This window comes from Thalassophryne amazonica, chromosome 14 (assembly GCF_902500255.1).
Source record: "Thalassophryne amazonica chromosome 14, fThaAma1.1, whole genome shotgun sequence".
NCBI classification, from domain to species: domain Eukaryota; kingdom Metazoa; phylum Chordata; class Actinopteri; order Batrachoidiformes; family Batrachoididae; genus Thalassophryne; species Thalassophryne amazonica.
This window is the reverse complement of record NC_047116.1, coordinates 42454538-42474506: the sequence shown is the minus strand read 5'-3', so window position 1 is coordinate 42474506 and position 19969 is coordinate 42454538. Positions and strand designations below refer to the sequence as shown.

Here is a 19969-nt window from a genome sequence, read left to right as displayed (position 1 = left end):
GTTTCTTTTCAGCACTGTAGCCAGGCTGACAAAGAGTCAGAGCTCTATTGAGTCGAGTATTCCTTTAACTTTAACTAGTAATGACTTCATGACTTTCTTTGCTAATAAAATTTTAACTATTAGAGAAAAAATTACTCATAACCATCCCAAAGACGTATCGTTATCTTTGGCTGCTTTCAGTGATGCCGGTATTTGGTTAGACTCTTTCTCTCAGATTGTTCTGTCTGAGTTATTTTCATTAGTTACTTCATCCAAACCATCAACATGTCTATTAGACCCCATTCCTACCAGGCTGCTCAAGGAAGCCCTACCATTATTTAATGCTTCGATCTTAAATATGATCAATCTGTCTTTATTAGTTGGCTATGTACCACAGGCTTTTAAGGTGGCAGTAATTAAACCATTACTTAAAAAGCCATCACTTGACCCAGCTATCTTAGCTAATTATAGGCCAATCTCCAACCTTCCTTTTCTCTCAAAAATTCTTGAAAGGGTAGTTGTAAAACAGCTAACTGATCATCTGCAGAGGAATGGTCTATTTGAAGAGTTTCAGTCAGGTTTTAGAATTCATCATAGTACAGAAACAGCATTAGTGAAGGTTACAAATGATCTTCTTATGGCCTCAGACAGTGGACTCATCTCTGTGCTTGTTCTGTTAGACCTCAGTGCTGCTTTTGATACTGTTGACCATAAAATTTTATTACAGAGATTAGAGCATGCCATAGGTATTAAAGGCACTGCGCTGCAGTGGTTTGAATCATATTTGTCTAATAGATTACAATTTGTTCATGTAAATGGGGAATCTTCTTCACAGACTAAGGTTAATTATGGAGTTCCACAAGGTTCTGTGCTAGGACCAATTTTATTCACTTTATACATGCTTCCCTTAGGCAGTATTATTAGATGGCATTGCTTAAATTTTCATTGTTACGCAGATGATACCCAGCTTTATCTATCCATGAAACCAGAGGACACACACCAATTAGCTAAACTGCAGGATTGTCTTACAGACATAAAGACATGGATGACCTCTAATTTCCTGCTTTTAAACTCGGATAAAACTGAAGTTATTGTACTTGGCCCCACAAATCTTAGAAACATGGTGTCTAACCAGATCCTTACTCTGGATGGCATTACCCTGACCTCTAGTAATACTGTGAGAAATCTTGGAGTTATTTTTGATCAGGATATGTCATTCAAAGCGCATATTAAACAAATATGTAGGACTGCTTTTTTGCATTTACGCAATATCTCTAAAATTAGAAAGGTCTTGTCTCAGAGTGATGCTGAAAAACTAATTAATGCATTTATTTCCTCTAGGCTGGACTATTGTAATTCATTATTATCAGGTTGTCCTAAAAGTTCCCTGAAAAGCCTTCAGTTAATTCAAAATGCTGCAGCTAGAGTACTAACGGGGACTAGAAGGAGAGAGCATATCTCACCCATATTGGCCTCTCTTCATTGGCTTCCTGTTAATTCTAGAATAGAATTTAAAATTCTTCTTCTTACTTATAAGGTTTTGAATAATCAGGTCCCATCTTATCTTAGGGACCTCATAGTACCATATCACCCCAATAGAGTGCTTCGCTCTCAGACTGCAGGCTTACTTGTAGTTCCTAGGTTTTGTAAGAGTAGAATGGGAGGCAGAGCCTTCAGCTTTCAGGCTCCTCTCCTGTGGAACCAGTTCCCAATTTGGATCAGGGAGACAGACACCCTCTCTACTTTTAAGATTAGGCTTAAAACTTTCCTTTTTGCTAAAGCTTATAGTTAGGGCTGGATCAGGTGACCCTGAACCATCCCTTAGTTATGCTGCTATAGACTTAGACTGCTGGGGGGTTCCCATGATGCACTGAGTGTTTCTTTCTCTTTTTGCTCTGTATGCACCACTCTGCATTTAATCATTAGTGATTGATTTCTGCTCCCCTCCACAGCATGTCTTTTTCCTGGTTCTCTCCCTCAGCCCCAACCAGTCCCAGCAGAAGACTGCCCCTCCCTGAGCCTGGTTCTGCTGGAGGTTTCTTCCTGTTAAAAGGGAGTTTTTCCTTCCCACTGTCGCCAAGTGCTTGCTCACAGGGGGTTGTTTTGACCATTGGGGTTTTTACGTAATTATTGTATGGCCTTGCCTTACAATATAAGCACCTTGGGGCAACTGTTTGTTGTGATTTGGCGCTATATAAATAAATTGATTGATTGATTGATCACTGCTAAACTTGCAGCTGCATCTGATGGCTTTTTCACTTCTGAGCGTGACTATTGTGGTTCTGTTATTCAGAAGGGGAGGGATTTATTGGTAGGTGTCATCACGGGGTCAAATTCCCAGTTCTTGCAAAGAAGACCAAATTATGCATCTTGTTGTATAGAATACAAACCTATAAAATTTGCCCAGTGTCCAGTCTTCTGTTAAGTCACTGATTGGAAACATGGAAAAGTCAGCACACTTTTTGTCAAGGGTCAAATCTTCAAGATTATCCCATTTGAACAATTTTCGTGTTTAATCATATGTTTCTGATGGGACAACATGAATGTGGCTACCTGCAGTGACCACACTGGCAGTCATAACCTTAAAATATTAAAATAGCCCCCAAAACAAAACTGGATTAGTCATGTCATTAAACATATTACACACCAAAATCATTCAAATTGGGTGAACTATGCAACCTTTTACCAAAAGTACGCTGATCTTTCCACATTTCAAATCACTGTGACTTAAATGAAGTTTGAATGTAGGGAAAACAATGTGTTTTCTTATTCTTTATTACAAGATGAGTAATATGGCGTACTTTTTAGCAGGATTACAAATTTTACCCTTGGTTGACGCCATGTTGACCCGTACAAAAAGTTCCCCCCCTTTGAAGAGTGACACCCAAGCCAGATTTGTTCAGTGTCCTTCAGGCAACCCAAAACCACTTTCATACCATGGTCCCCTGCTATATCCCACTCATGCACAAATCAGAGGGAAACCTGGGTCATGTTGAGGGGGGCCATTTGATTTATTTGGCCATTTTCAGAAAAGTGAACTGTGCCTTAGAAATTGTGAAGTCCATTGTATATAGACATGCAAGTGGTTTAAACTTTGTAAACACGAATTGGACATATTAATATTTACATGTGTTTTTAGGTCTCCTTTTTTGCATCGCTTTTTATACATGAATAGAACCATAACTGTACACGTTAGCCAGTACCTAACCCAGTTGTTTGACAGCTGTTTTTGACTGCTGATTACATCCTTTATATTTCACCTTCCTTCCTAGTGCAGCTCAACTCCCACCTCTCCAAAGTTGCTGGGACTCCTATTGGATTGGATACTTGATGGACACATGTTCTCATCAGTCATGGGAAAAATAGGAACTGATGTAGGCCAACATCTGCCTCCTGAAGTCCTGCTAAATGAGCGATGTCTCAAGGTGGCTCATTCATTCAAACTTCACTTTTGTCTTTGAATCACTAACTGTATTTAATCACACTTTTTTTTAGATTAGGGTCATAAAATGTCATCATCATGATTCCTCAGGTGTTGCCATTATTGGCAGATCAGCTTCACTGCACTCCTTTGTCAGAACCTGGTCTTCTCCTTAATCTTCTTCGCCTCATCTACTGGGTTTTGAGACACCTGGACAACAATGTACAGGTAAAGAGAGACTGATGGTTTTTTGTGTAAAGCAGACTGTCACAGTAACAGCGATTAAAGTTCTCCGTCGCTACGATGGATTTTTGCCAGTTGGGCTACCAAAAGGCAGGGTTTGCACTGAGCCGCCCTGATGCAAAATCAAGGCTGGACGCAAGATATATAAAATTTACCATATCCCTGGGACACATGCTCGCCGTTCAAAAATCAATGTAGAGAATTTAGAATGTCCTTTTTTGTTTTTGTTTTTTTTTGTTTTGTTTTATTTTGCATTTTTGTGTCCCTCTCAAATATGCCTAAAATCTCTTCCTGAGGATAGCATAATGTAAAATACACTCATAAAACCTATTACCTCTCAATCAGGCTGCGCTTTCCACATAAATACACAAATTCTTGACTGTTCCTGCTCAGAGACTGCAAACCAGGGGCGAATCCAGAGGGAAAGAGGGTGTCGTGGGGGCAATGTGCCCTCCACAATGACCTTTTCTTAAAGGGTCACTTTTGAAGACATTTTTCACACTACTTGTAGTAGTAGTAGTAATAATAATAAATAATTTTAACAACTAAAATGTTGACATCAGTATTACTCTAGGCCAGCGGTGGCAACGAGGGCCGAGACAGTGCAGGTGATATCATTACCTGAACTTGAACACCTGATCATTAATGATATCACCTGCTGAGGTGATTGGTAGCAAGGAAAACCTGCAGTGTCTCAGCCCTTCGTGGCACATGATTGCCCACCCCTGCTCTAGGCCTAAATTGGTGAGCCATATAAAAATAAGTTTAGTAAATTAAAGTTTTCACATACCTAAAGTGGAATGTGAAGCAATATCTTTCTTTAATGTCTAAACTTGGGCATTACTGGGTCTGTTTGGGGTTCTAGCTTTAAAATAATGTTAGTGAGGATGAGGGAAGCCAAAAATATGGCAATGATTACACCTCTTGTGGTTAGTAATCTTATCAAACAAACGTAGGTTGTGGTATCAGTTTTGGTTAAAGGCAAAGAAAAGGTGAAAATGTGCAAAAGAAAATACAAATACAACACATTAAAAAGTACAACTATTGGGGGGATCAAAGTGAGAAAATAGTCATCAAAACACTTTCCAGAATGCACCCTGGACATCAAAAACCCAAAAGTTTCTGGGGGCCTTGAGTGGTCCCCAGACACCCTGCTGACAAAGGTCCACTTTCACCAAAAAACAGCCCTATTTAAATCCTGGATACAGGCCAGAGATTTTAATTGGTATTAAGTAAAAGCTGTAGAAAAACTGTCCCCTTAAAATGTGTTTATCCAAAAGTATTTAAATAATGTGGAGGTTAAAGTCTTTCTATAATATGATGCTGCTTTACAAAAGAGTAGCAATGGTTAGTGAGTGAAGTATAAACTAGTTCATCAGGAGAATAATTTGCTGTTTTCTGTCTCCACCTTGTTTTACCTTAAACGCTGATCACACTCTTTCTATAAAAAGATAGATGGTGAACAGCTTATAATTTGGCTGTGAAAAGAAATTCAGTCAGAAGTTTTTTTTGTTTGTTTGTTTTGCTTTATGTAATCCCTGCAGCAATCTAAAGCATGAAGTATATTGGTATCAAAAAACAAAACTGGAAAAATACAGACCTTAGATTCTCTCAGTCTGTTCTGGAGCCAAGTGTGGGAGGCGTGCTCACAGGTACACACTTGGTCAGTGGGGCAGCATTCGTCAGTCAGAGTTGGACTTGGTTCAGCCGGCCTGCTCGACACCAGTGTGGTTAGACATCAATGCCTGACGTGTTGCCAGTAGGTTTACTTGTGTAAGTGGGGCTTTGTGTTACTGGCTGTTGGAATGTGAAATATTATCTTTTACCTTTAAGTCAAACATGATGCAAGAGGTTGCACGATCAGCTTGCAGGACCTCGTTGTGGAGTGATACTCATCGTTTATACAGTTTCACATTGCCAATTTGTAATGGATAAGGATGGAACGAAAAAACAGTCAGTCAGCGACAAAATCAAAATATATAATCTTGTCATTAAGTATTTAATGTCTGAATGTCAGATTTGAACCTGGGACCTTTTTGCTGTGAGGCAGTAGTGCTAACCACTAATCCACTGTGCTGCCCTATAAAATGTCACATAATAATAAATTGCCCATCTCTGTGTGTGAGCTCAGATTTCCCCTTTTGTTCAACAAATACCTGTAGTCCAAAATTCAAGCTTATTAGTGATATAGAACAGAATCAGAATGACATCCTCACTAATCCACACAACCTGTGAATTTCAGATAAACAAACTGTACCTCAAATATAAAATGGGAACATTTTTATATTATAGGAAATGTCTTTTGAGAGTAAACCTTTTTAAATCTAATGTAATGTAACTTAAGATGTTCATTGTTTATTTTCATCTGGAATTTTTGTAAAGATGGACGTAAAAACGAATCGATGAATTTATTCAGCACACAGACTCAACAATAACAAAAAAACTCATAAATACAATTTTACAGTGAACCTGTGTGACTGAAAGGGTGTGGGCAGAAGCAAAAGCTTTTAAACGCCCACCCCTTTTACCACAAAAGTAAACACAAAAGCAAAATGTAAACACACACATACATATATATATATATATATATATATATATATATATATATATATATATATATATATATATATATATATATATATATATATATATATATATATATAAAATGTGTATATGTATATATGTATATGTGTGTGTGTATATGTATATATGTATATGTGTGTGTGTATGTGTATATGTATACATATGCATACTTACAACAGTAAACACCAGCACAGACAGTATAAATCAATAAACAACAAAAAATTTCCAAACGCAACCAGACAAACACAGTGCACAATCCCCCAAAACAATAACAAAAATCTATAAACCTAGTTTATCAGATTATAACAAGTAATTATATTGTATTCTATATTATATAAGTAAAAGTTCTGTATTTTTAATGACATTGGGTTTTTTGACGTATAAACTAGGCGTTGCCCTGCAGTCAGAGGGGATTTACATTCTGCACAGAAACTGTAATCAACCAGTTTTGTTGACTAACTTTACAAAAATGTGACTAGCTGTTGTTGTACAATAATGACTCATCGCCATGATTGTGTGCGTCACAGTTATCTAGTTATCTAGATTACGATTTGTTTCCCAGTGTAATCTTTACGTGCCTTAACTAAAGCACTCCTTCTGCTGAATCACCTCTAAATTATTTACACATTATTCGCTTTGCGTGTTTTTAGGAATCCGCTAGCTTAGCGTAGCTACTAGCTCTTAGCCGATTTAGCATGGCGGCTTCTCCTGTCTCTCCCGCACTTTTCTGCTCTGGGTGTGAAATGTTTAGTTATTCCTCGGCCTCCTTTAGCAGTAATGGTACTTGTAATAAGTGTAGCTTATTCGTAGCTTTGGAGGCCAGGCTGGGCGAATTGGAGACTCGGCTCCGCACCGTGGAAAATTCTACAGCTAGCAAGGCCCCTGTAGTCGGTGCGGACCAAGGTAGCTTAGCCGCCGTTAGTTCCCCCCTGGCAGATCCCGAGCAGCCGGGAAAGCAGGCCGACTGGGTGACTGTGAGGAGGAAGCGTAGCCCTAAACAGAAGCCCCGTGTACACCGCCAACCCGTTCACATCTTTAACCGTTTTTCCCCACTCGACGATACACCCGCCGAGGATCAAACTCTGGTTATTGGCGACTCTGTTTTGAGAAATGTGAAGTTAGCGACACCAGCAACCATAGTCAATTGTCTTCCGGGGGCCAGAGCAGGCGACATTGAAGGAAATTTGAAACTGCTGGCTAAGGCTAAGCGTAAATTTGGTAAGATTGTAATTCACGTCGGCAGTAATGACACCCGGTTACGCCAATCGGAGGTCACTAAAATTAACATTGAATCGGTGTGTAACTTTGCAAAAACAATGTCGGACTCTGTAGTTTTCTCTGGGCCCCTCCCCAATCAGACCGGGAGTGACATGTTTAGCCGCATGTTCTCCTTGAATTGCTGGCTGTCTGAGTGGTGTCCAAAAAATGAGGTGGGCTTCATAGATAATTGGCAAAGCTTCTGGGGAAAACCTGGTCTTGTTAGGAGAGACGGCAGCCATCCCACTTTGGATGGAGCAGCTCTCATTTCTAGAAATCTGGCCAATTTTCTTAAATCCTCCAAACCGTGACTATCCAGGGTTGGGACCAGGAAGCAGAGTTGTAGTCTTACACACCTCTCTGCAGCTTCTCTCCCCCTGCCATCCCCTCATTACCCCATCCCCGTAGAGACGGTGCCTGCTCCCAGACTACCAATAACCAGCAAAAATCTATTTAAGCATAAAAATTCAAAAAGAAAAAATAATATAGCACCTTCAACTGCACCACAGACTAAAACAGTTAAATGTGGTCTATTAAACATTAGGTCTCTCTCTTCTAAGTCCCTGTTGGTAAATGATATAATAATTGATCAACATATTGATTTATTCTGCCTAACAGAAACCTGGTTACAGCAGGATGAATATGTTAGTTTAAATGAGTCAACACCCTCGAGTCACACTAACTGTCAGAATGCTCGTAGCACGGGCCGGGGTGGAGGATTAGCAGCAATCTTCCATTCCAGCTTATTAATTAATCCAAAACCCAGACAGAGCTTTAATTCATTTGAAAGCTTGTCTCTTAGTCTTGTCCATCCAAATTGGAAGTCCCAAAAAACAGTTTTATTTGTTATTATCTATCGTCCACCTGGTCGTTACTGTGAGTTTCTCTGTGAATTTTCAGACCTTTTGTCTGACTTAGTGCTTAGCTCAGATAAGATAATTATAGTGGGCGATTTTAACATCCACACAGATGCTGAGAATGACAGCCTCAACACTGCATTTAATCTATTATTAGACTCTATTGGCTTTGCTCAAAAAGTAAATGAGTCCACCCACCACTTTAATCATATCTTAGATCTTGTTCTGACTTATGGTATGGAAATAGAAGACTTAACAGTATTCCCTGATAACTCCCTTCTGTCTGATCATTTCTTAATAACATTTACATTTACTCTGATGGACTACCCAGCAGTGGGGAATAAGTTTCATTACACTAGAAGTCTTTCAGAAAGCGCTGTAACTAGGTTTAAGGATATGATTCCTTCTTTATGTTCTCTAATGCCATATACCAACACAGTGCAGAGTAGCTACCTAAACTCTGTAAGGGAGATAGAGTATCTCGTCAATAGTTTTACATCCTCATTGAAGACAACTTTGGATGCTGTAGCTCCTCTGAAAAAGAGAGCTTTAAATCAGAAGTGTCTGACTCCGTGGTATAACTCACAAACTCGTAGCTTAAAGCAGATAACCCGTAAGTTGGAGAGGAAATGGCGTCTCACTAATTTAGAAGATCTTCACTTAGCCACAGGGGGTCGTTTTGACCGTTGGGGTTTTACATAATTATTGTATGGCCTTGCCTTACAATATAAAGCGCCTTGGGGCAACTGTTTGTTGTGATTTGGCGCTATATAAAAAAAATTGATTGATTGATTGATTGATTGATTGACATGCTGTCAAATGTGACCAAGACGGTGGTCAGAGATGCTAATGTTGGTGGTGAACAGCCATTTTTGGTAGATTGTCAGCAGAAGTTAACAAAGAGAGAGAGAATGTACTTGACACTAAACCTCAGTGAATATAACTGCTTGTTGTCTGCACCCTCTGCAACCTCTGTGCTGTTCTACAAGCGAATAGCTGCTGGGAAAAGATCACAGCATCATGTTGAGGAAACAAAACACAGCATTCGCTTTTTCTTCATCTCGCGGCCACATATCAAAGAGAAACACAAGCAGGGCATATGGACTTTATCGCAGTACCTCCCATAACAGCAAGACGGGCTGAAATGTGCAGCGGTCCTGTCGAGTTCAATCTTATGTTCAAATGACAAATGTGATGAAGTGAAGTCCCTGACCCGTCTGTGTGTTGGAGCGAGCGTAGCCATCAGAACCAGCTGTCCTTGGTTTTTGGTGCTTTGATATGAATGTGTGTCCTGCTGCTTCTCTAACTTATTATTTCCATTGGTTGGAATAACAGCTGGGATTGCTGTCTTGTACTGCAGTGTTACATTTGAAGGGTATAAAAAAGAGTAGATACCTACTGTTAAGTTTTTCTCACAGCCTTTATTTAGCTGTGTGTCAGTTTGAGAGTGTACGTATCCTACCAGTTGGCAGCGTCGTGTTATCAAGCAGGAAGAATACATTAGCAGTCGATTTAATCAGCAGTTAAATGACTTTTTCTTGTTTTGGCTGAGTTAAGTAACAAAATAACTACATTCATATTTTCACCATAGCAGGATTCCATGTGTCAAACATGTCACAGATGGTAAATCTGCAATTTAGTGTGCCATCAGACGTTTCAGTCTAACATTTGTGTTGGTTTTCTTTTACTACTATGTGCATGCACAGTGGCCAGTGGCAGCAGTGCCATCTGCAGCGCAGAAAGTGCAGCTGCTCACAAGACATAATGTCCTTCAGCTCCCAGCAATTTAGAAAAAAAACAGTGCACAATCCATCTGGGATAATCGTTTTGCTTGTACTCTACTTCCCAATAGGATTATCATGTAGCTGAATGTGTATTGCCAGTTGTTTACAGCAGTAATCAAGCAAGAAATTATCATAAAAAGAATGCAAGAAATATGACTCCCCAGCATGCCGATAGTCAGCTTCAGCACTTCTTTCTTACAAGTCCATCTTGAACTTTACTCACAATAGCTCTTACAGGTTAATGAGGCAATAACACTGAAATATGGATCACAATGACATGAAACATGATGATATTGTCTTCTGGTATCTTCTTGTGATGTGACTGTGTTGTGGAGGCTGTTTGATGCTACTGTGAATGAGGGAATTGGCAACAAGCAAATCCACAGACGATTCTGTGACCTGGTTGAATAGTGCTCATGTGAGCTTGTTTCAGTGGATTCCTATGTGACAGTGCTTTAAGACTCCAGCTGGTAGCTCGTATCCTCACTCTGATATATTGCATCTCCTGTGAGCTTGCAGGGCCATGTTGTAAAATCAGCCCAACTAGATTCACATGTGCCTTTATTGTTCCAATATGGATTTGCTTTTTTATTTAAAAAAAAAATAGCAGCATCAAACTATAAAGAATAAAATTAAGGAAATGAAATGAATCAAATTTTGTGGAATCCTTGGAGAGGAGATGAGGGACACGGAGATGGGGATGTTAAATTAGGCAAACCGCAACCTCTCTGTAACTTTAGAAATGTATATTAGAAATGTATAGATCTCGCAGAGAAACTGTAGTTTCCGATGAAATATTATTGGCACCAAGAATAATTAAAAACTGAGAAAGCCTTCTCAAATTTGACAGTAATTGAGAACAGGTGTATTTATAATTTTGTATGTATTTGTGTGTTACTTTCTGCAGCATGTAGCACTGTCTGCCACTCTGCAGCGTATAGGAGAAGAAATATCAAAGCCCTTGGCTGGGTTAGTGGAACCACAGTCTGAAGATCCAGACGTGCCAAAGTCCTTCAGCGGGGGTACTGGTGGACCTTTCAGGAACCAGCCACTTTACCTCAGCCCCTGTTCTCACACACGAATCCTCTCCACTCTCATCGTTCTTCGTGCAGTCCCACAAGGTATCAATACCACATCTGCATTCATTCTTACTCTCATTATAGGGGAAAATTGCAGTCATTTAAAGAAATAAGTACATAAACATATATTATTATTCACTCATTTATTTATGTTTTTATCTGTTTTCTTTTTTGTTTGTTTTTTAAGTGAAGGCACTTGTCCAGAAAATATCACACGGTCTTTGCACTGAATCACACTGTTTTGCAAATGCCTTTTTTTACAAATGAAAAAAAAATTACATATTTTACAAATATACATTTATTTGTAAAAACCAACACACACGTTACAGTAACCTGTGTAACTTGGTTTTTGCATATAATAAACCAACCAATCAGTGATGAGCGGAGGCTCATTTTCCCGTAATGCCTTTAGGGATCTGTGTCTTAATGTTCAAACCTTCAGAATTGGTGTGTTATTTTCAAATTAACAAATGTGTGCTATATTTGCACTTTGTAAAAATTACAAACCTCCTTTGCTTTAATGACTTCTACCTCAAGTCTGGACCACTGTATGTTGAACGTAAATCACTCTTCCTTATAGCAGCGGGCAGGGCCCACAAAGACAGAAGTGCTGACTTGTTGGTTGTGTTGGGTTTTTCTTTATCTTTGATTCTAATCAGAAGCATTGGCAGTGCTTAAACTCAAAACCAGCTTGTCAATAGCTGAGAGTGTACCGGAGACAATACTGAAAGTTAGCAGTTAGCTGTAGCGTCTGCTAATTTTTTTTTGTGGTTTGTCGGTTTTGCATCATAAAAGTTAGTTTTTTTTAGTTAGCGCATTAGCGGTTATCGAAGTTAACTTTTTGGCTAGCTGTGCCCACCACTGATCTGTAGGAATCACTCTGTCCTTCTGTCTGTCTTTGGTATATTTAACTTCAGGTAATGTAGCACACCAGTCTTTAATACATACATAGATAGTGTGCTCCTATCATGATTGGTTATTGGCTCAACATAAAACCAAACTGAGCATAATGGCAATAAACTTTGTCTGCCTTATATCTGCTAGGATTCAATACCTAAAAGGTTCCATTCTAAGACAGAATTGATTAAGCTTGGTCCAACACTACAGATAAATCTTTCATCCTGTTTAAGATGGGATGTATTCAGCAAATGTTCTGATTTGCAAGGCATTTACCAAGAAAATGCTTCAAATTGTTAGATGTGAACAAGTATTGGATGTTTGAAGTTGACAGGCTAAATGAGTTTTGGAGTAGGGCTGCTCAAAGTAAATGACAGAAAGGCAGTGGGTGTTATTGCTAAAGAGGAGGGCAATGTTTAGTGTGGGGTTAAAAATTGGTATACTGTATTGTGTGGGTAACTGGGTTTTGATCAGCTTTGTGACAGCCTGTGTTCATTTCTCTGCATCATTTTCTTGCGTGTCTTTTCTGTAGCTGATGTGTTGGCTCAGGCTCTGGACTGCCTCCACACAGAGCTGATGTCTTTGGACCACAGAGGCCTCTTCATCCACTACGGAGGGGTGTGTGCTCTGCTGGCAGTGTTTCGGGCCAACTGTGGAGGGCTTGACACACCCATCGACATTCTGATGCAACAGTCCTGTGAGTGGTTTATTTTGACACACACACACACACACATGCATGCATGCTATGATTACAGAGGAACCTTGCATTATATTATTGTACCCCGGTGAGTATATTGCATTCACCCTGTCTGTGCAGCCATCTGCCTATGAGTCCTCTAAGTGCACCTCTTCTTATAGCAGAACTAAATAAGTTTAGTCAGTTTTTTGCTGTTTTATCTGGTTTGTTTACAGAGCTCTCCTTACAGCTTGGGAGTACATATGTCTTAAAACTGTCACAAAAAATCGTTGTCAGACCACAGTAAACTCTGCTTCAAAGTTTCCCTCAGCAGCAGCAACACAGGTCTGCATCTGTTTTCACACTTCTTTATCTTTCAGCTCTGCTATTCCTAGAAAGCTCAACCAAGGTTCACGTGTGTGACACCTCGCTGTGTTTCTCTTACCTCAACAGCCCCCCCGCCCCCAGCTCTGTCATGATTATGAACATGTAAGAAATAAAGCCTTAGTTGCCTTGTTCTTATAACCACTAGCTCCCCAGTGCCTTGATTGCGGGTGTGTATGTGTTGTTGTTGTTGTAGTGCCATAAAGCAGTTTGTGTTTCTCGCAAGACCCAGGACACTGGTTCACTGTCTCTGAAGTTGCATGCCTGGTTTTCTGCTATGACACCCTAGGTGGGAGAGAGAGAGAGAGAGCCCATGTTCTCTCCAAAAACAAGTCATTTAACCATTACAATTACTTCCAAACTGTAAAATTAAGGGAAAAGGTTACTTAGTTCCTCTTTAAAGTGCACATTTGAATTAATCATCACAAGGTGGTAGCACACCATATGAAGATGTGCCTGAAGGAAAACAATTCTTGGCCAGTGTCTTCAGAGGGAGCTAATTGGACACATCATATGTCAGTTGCATATATACACTTTGGGTATTTCATCACAGAAAATTTACTACAACAGTTATATAACACATTCACACTCGTATGGCACAGCATGTGGGCGAGGGTTATCTTTCTGTGAGTTTGATCACAGAGCTGTGGTTCTGATTGTCTTCTCCCATTTTGCTTGTGGTCACCACAGCAGGCAGCCAGTGGATTTGCATGTTGATTTTTGCACAAGTTTTATGCCGGATTCCGTTCCTGGCGCAACGCCAGTTCAAGGAAAACGGTATAAGGGTGGCATCAAACCAGGGAGGTTGTCGTTGGGAGACAAGGCAATCAACCACTTGTGCCACAGTGCTGCATGCTAATAGAGAAACTTTTTTTTTAATTAAAAATTTTTAAATGTGTAAAATCCCAAGGGTTCCAGAACTTTTGTATTGTAGTCATTTTGGCGAAGCTATTTGTAGAAAAGCAATTTTGTTATCAGAAAATGCATGTTTGGCCTTATTATCAAAGTAGTTGGAACTAGTAATTTTTAAATTCAGTGAACTTTAGTCTTCCACACATTCTCTTCCAAATTGTCATTGATTGAAGGGAAGAGTCTTGTTAAATTTTCAAGGTGCAAATAAAAGTAGGCACAGCTCATTTTACAGATTCTTAACTACAACAGGGACTTTTAATAAAGGGCCACTGGGACATCATGACCTGGAAAGCTCAAGTACAAGTGAGAAAGATAAAAGCTGTGGTGTTTTGTTAAATTCCCGCCTGAGTGCACAGCTGTGATAATCTCATTCGGTGGTCGTTCACAAGTCTTCACCAGTGGTTAACTCATGATCATCATAGAGTACGATTGATATTTCATGTAAATTACGATAATTTGTCAGAGCTGATCTAGTGATAGTAGCTTTAAAATCAGGTCAGTTAGGGTTTGGGAAGCCATAACTATGAAAATGATTAAGGCTCTTGGGGTTAGTAATCTTATCACACAAACATGTAGATTGTGATGTGAATTTGGGATAGAGTAAAGGCAAAGAAATGTTGAAACTGTACAAAGGAAAATACTGATACAAGACACACATAAATGTATCTATCGTGATACAGTAGTGTTCAGAATAATAATAGTGCTATGTGACTAAAAGGATTAATCCAGTTTTTGAGTATATTTCTTATTGTTACATGGGAAACAAGGTACCAGTAGATTCAGTAGATTCTCACAAATCCAACAAGACCAAGCATTCATGATATGCACACTCTTAAGGCTATGAAATTGGGTTATTAGTAAAAAAAAAAAAAAAAAAGTAGAAAAGGGGGTGTTCACAATAATAGTAGCATTTGCTGTTGACGCTACAAACTCAAAACTATTATGTTCAAACTGCTTTTTTAGCAATCCTATGAATCAATACACTAGTATTTAGTTGTATAACCACAGTTTTTCATTATTTCTTCACATCTGCGAGGCATTAATTTTGTTGGTTTGGAACCAAGATTTTGCTCGTTTACTAGTGTGCTTGGGGTCATTGTCTTGTTGAAACACCCATTTCAAGGGCATTTCCTCTTCAGCATAAGGCAACATGACCGCTTCAAGTATTTTGACATATCCAAACTGATCCATGATACCTGGTATACGATATATAGGCCCAACACCATAGTAGGAGAAACATGCCCATATCATGATGCTTGCACCACCATGCTTCACTGTCTTCATTGTGAACTGTGGCTTGAATTCAGAGTTTGGGGGTTGTCTCACAAACTGTCTGCGGCCCTTGGACCCAAAAGGAACAATTTTACTCTCATCAGTCCACAAAATATTCCTCCATTTCTCTTTAGGCCAGTTGATGTGTTCTTTGGCAAATTGTAACCTCTTCTGCACATGTCTTTTATTTAACAGAGGGACTTTGCGGGGGATTCTTGCAAATAAATTAGCTTCACACAGGCGTCTGAGAGCGAAGCGCTCTATTGGGGTGATATGGTACGATGAGGTCCCTAATATAAGATGGGACCTGATTATTCAAAACCTTATAAGTAAGAAGAAGAATTTTAAATTCTATTCTAGAATTAACAGGAAGCCAATGAAGAGAGGCCAATATGGGTGAGATATGCTCTCTCCTTCTAGTCCCTGTCAGTACTCTAGCTGCAGCATTTTGAATTAACTGAAGGCTTTTCAGGGAACTTTTAGGACAAGCTGATAATAATGAATTACAATAGTCCACCCTAGAGGAAATAAATGCATGAATTAGTTTTTCAGCATCACTCTGAGACAAGACCTTTCTAATTTTAGAGATATTGCGCAAATGCAAAAAAAGCAGTCCTACATATTTGTTTAATATGCGCATTGAATGACATATCCTGATCAAAAATGACTCCAAGATTTCTCACAGTATTACTAGAGGTCAGGGTAATGCTGTTGGGAGAGGGTCGTAACACGGACCCGCAACAGTGGGTGCAAATGAACGGACAATGGATAAGACAAAGAGTAACAATTTAATGTTGTGAAACGCACAACTGAATACAGACACAGATAATGCCAATTGTACACAAGGTGACGTGCGGGCAGGCTCGAAGATAGGAGACCTCTGGCGATCGGAGAGCCGGGACCCACACAGTTTCCACCACCAACGGCCTGAAGAACACCGGAGCCGCCAAGTCCTGAGTCCCCAGGTGGTCACCGTCTTCTGTTGCAGACCCTGGTACTGCTGGCAGAAGATGACAAAAACAGTTATGATGAGTGTGTATCCACACACCCAGTAATCCTTTTTCTACAGGTCTTCAAGGAGGGAAAACCTCCACCTCCAAACAACTACGTGCAGGTCCTGATACTACTTATACGTGAGGAGAGAAGTACGTCGTCTCCTGTAGGATCTGCAATCCCAGCCTCCAGCTGAGGAAAGGTCCAGGAACGCCTGCAAGGCAATCAAAAACTCACTGTGCGATCGGCACCAAAACTGCAGAGAGGTTTACCTTCAACGGTAGGTGATTTCTCGGCGAGGAGGTGGAGTAATGATCCGGCTTTTGTAGAGCTGCAGGTGATTGCTGACAGCTGGTGTCAATGAGTGACAGCTGTCACTCTCTGTCTCGGCGCCCTCTCATGCTTGAAGCCCGCACTCCAAGCAGGGCGCCGACTGGTGGTGGTGGGCCAGCAGTACCTCCTCTTCAGCGGCCCACACAACATAATGCCATCCAGAGTAAGGATCTGGTTAGACACCATGTTTCTAAGATTTGTGGGGCCAAGTACAATAACTTCAGTTTTATCTGAGTTTAAAAGCAGGTAATTAGAGGTCATCCATGTCTTTATGTCTGTAAGACAATCCTGCAGTTTAGCTAATTGGTGTGTGTCCTCTGGCTTCATGGATAGATGAAGCTGGGTATCATCTGCGTAACAATGAAAATTTAGGCAATGCCGTCTAATAATACTGCCTAAGGGAAGCATGTATAAAGTGAATAAAATTGGTCCTAGCACAGAACCTTGTGGAACTCCATAATTAACCTTAGTCTGTGAAGAAGATTCCCCATTTACATGAACAAATTGTAATCTATTAGATAAATATGATTCAAACCACCGCAGCGCAGTGCCTTTAATACCTATGGCATGCTCTAATCTCTGTAATAAAATTTTATGGTCAACAGTATCAAAAGCAGCACTGAGGGCTAACAGAACAAGCACAGAGATGAGTCCACTGTCTGAGGCCATAAGAAGATAATTTGTAACCTTCACTAATGCTGTTTCTGTACTATGATGAAGTTAGCTGTTTTACAACTACCCTTTCAAGAATTTTTGAGAGAAAAGGAAAGTTGGAGATTGGCCTGTGATTAGCTAAGATAGCTGGGTCAAGTGATGGCCTTTTAAGTAATGGTTTAATTACTGCCACCTTAAAAGCCTGTGGTACATAGCCAACTAATAAAGACAGATTGATCATATTTAAGATCGAAGCATTAATTAATGGTAGGGCTTCCTTGAGCAGCCTGGTAGAAATGGGGTCTAATAGACATGTTGATGGTTTGGAGGAAGTAACTAATGAAAATAACTCAGACAGAACAATCGGAGAGAAAGAGTCTAACCAAATACCGGCATCACTGAAAGCAGCCAAAGAGAACGATATGTCTTTGGGATGGTTATGAGTATTTTTTTCTCTAATAGTTAAAATTTTATTAGCAAAGAAAGTCATGAAGTCATTACTAGTTAAAGGAATACTCGGCTCAGTAGAGCTCTGACTCTTTGTCAGCCTGGCTACAGTGCTGAAAAGAAACCTGGGGTTGTTCTTATTTTCTTCAATTAGTGATGAGTAGTAAGATGTCCTAGCTTTACGGAGGGCTTTTTTATAGCGCAACAGACTCTTTTTCAAGGCTAAGTGAAGATCTTCTAAATTAGTGAGACGCCATTTCCTCTCCAACTTACGGGTTATCTGCTTTAAGCTGCGAGTTTGTGAGTTATACCACGGAGTCAGGCACTTCTGATTTAAGGCTCTCTTTTTCAGAGGAGCTACAGCATCCAAAGTTGTCCTCAATGAGGATATAAAACTATTGACGAGATAATCTATCTCACTCACAGAGTTTAGGTAGCTACTCTGCCCTGTGTTGGTATATAGCATTGGAGAACATAAAGAAGGAATCATATCCTTAAACCTAGTTACAGCGCTTTCTGAAAGACGTCTACTGTAATGAAACTTATTCCCCACTACTGGGTAGTCAATCAGAGTAAATGTAAATGTTATTAAGAAATGATCAGACAGAAGGGGGTTTTCAGGGAATACTGTTAAGTCTTCAATTTCCATACCATAAGTCAGAACAAGATCTAAGGTATGATTAAAGTGGTGGGTGGACTCATTTACATTTTGAGCAAAGCCAGTCGAGTCTAACAATAGATTAAATGCAGTGTTGAGGCTGTCATTCTCAGCATCTGTGTGGATGTTAAAATCGCCCACTATAATTATCTTATCTGAGCTAAGCACTAAGTCAGACAAAAGGTCAGAAAATTCACAGAGAAACTCACAGTAACGACCAGGAGGACGATAGATAACAACAAATAAAACTGGTTTTTGGGACTTCCAATTTGGATAGACAAGACTAAGAGACAAGCTTTCAAATGAATTAAAGCTCTGTCTGGGTTTTTGATTAATTAATAAGCTGGAGTGGAAGATTGCTGCTAATCCTCCGCCTCGGCCCGTGCTATGAGCATTCTGGCAGTGTGACTCGGGGGTGTTGAGTCATTTAAACTAACATATTCATCCTGCTGTAACCAGGTTTCTGTAAGGCAGAATAAATCAATATGTTGATCCATTATTATATCATTTACTAACAGGGACTTAGAAGAGAGAGATCTAATGTTTAATAGACCACATATAACTGTTTTAGTCTGTGGTGCAGTTGAAGGTGCTATATTATTTTTTCTTTTTGAATTTTTATGCTTAAATAGATTTTTACTGGTTGTTGGTGGTCTGGGAGCAGGCACCGTCTCTACGGGGATGGGGTAATGAGGGGATGGCAGGGGGAGAGAAGCTGCAGAGAGGTGTGTAAGACTACAACTCTGCTTCCTGGTCCCAACCCTGGATAGTCACGGTTTGGAGGATTTAAGAAAATTGGCCAGATTTCTAGAAATGAGAGCTGCTCCATCCAAAGTGGGATGGATGCCGTCTCTCCTAACAAGACCAGTTTTTCCCCAGAAGCTTTGCCAATTATCTATGAAGCCCACCTCATTTTTTGGACACCACTCAGACAGCCAGCAATTCAAGGAGAACATGCGAATAAACATGTCACTCCCAGTCCGATTGGGGAGGGGCCCAGAGAAAACTACAGAGTCCGACATTGTTTTTGCAAAGTTACACACCAATTCAATATTAATTTTAGTGACCTCCGATTGACGTAACCGGGTGTCATTACTGCCGACGTGAATTACAATCTTACCAAATTTACGCTTAGCCTTAGCCAGCAGTTTCAAATTTCCTTCAATGTCGCCTGCTCTGGCCCCCGGAATACAATTGACTATGGTTGCTGGTGTCGCTAACTTCACATTTCTCAAAAAAGAGTGGCCAATAACCAGAGTTTGATCCTCAGCGGGTGTGTCGCTGAGTGGGGAAAAACGGTTAGCGATGTGAACGGATTGGCGGTGTACACGGGGCTTCTGTTTAGGACTACGCTTCCTCCTCACAGTCACCCAGTCGGCCTGCTTTCCCGGCTGCTCGGGATCTGCCCGGAGGGAACTAACGGTGGCTAAACTACCTTGGTCCGCACCGACTACAGGGGCCTGGCTAGCTGTAGGATTTTCCAAGGTGCGGAGCCGAGTCTCCAATTCGCCCAGCCTGGCCTCCAAAGCTACGAATAAGC

At 40.2% G+C, this 19969-nt stretch overlaps 1 protein-coding gene across 1 annotated transcript in view; it reads left to right on the top strand.

The window, feature by feature from the left end:
* LOC117524258 (coiled-coil domain-containing protein 138-like) overlaps positions 1 to 19969 on the top strand; it is a 126854-nt gene that overhangs the window by 94009 nt on the left and 12876 nt on the right. The window contains 4 exon segments of the mRNA XM_034186028.1: positions 3252 to 3404; positions 3512 to 3628; positions 11032 to 11245; positions 12633 to 12801. Of these exon segments, the coding sequence (XP_034041919.1) occupies positions 3252 to 3404; positions 3512 to 3628; positions 11032 to 11245; positions 12633 to 12801 (653 nt within the window).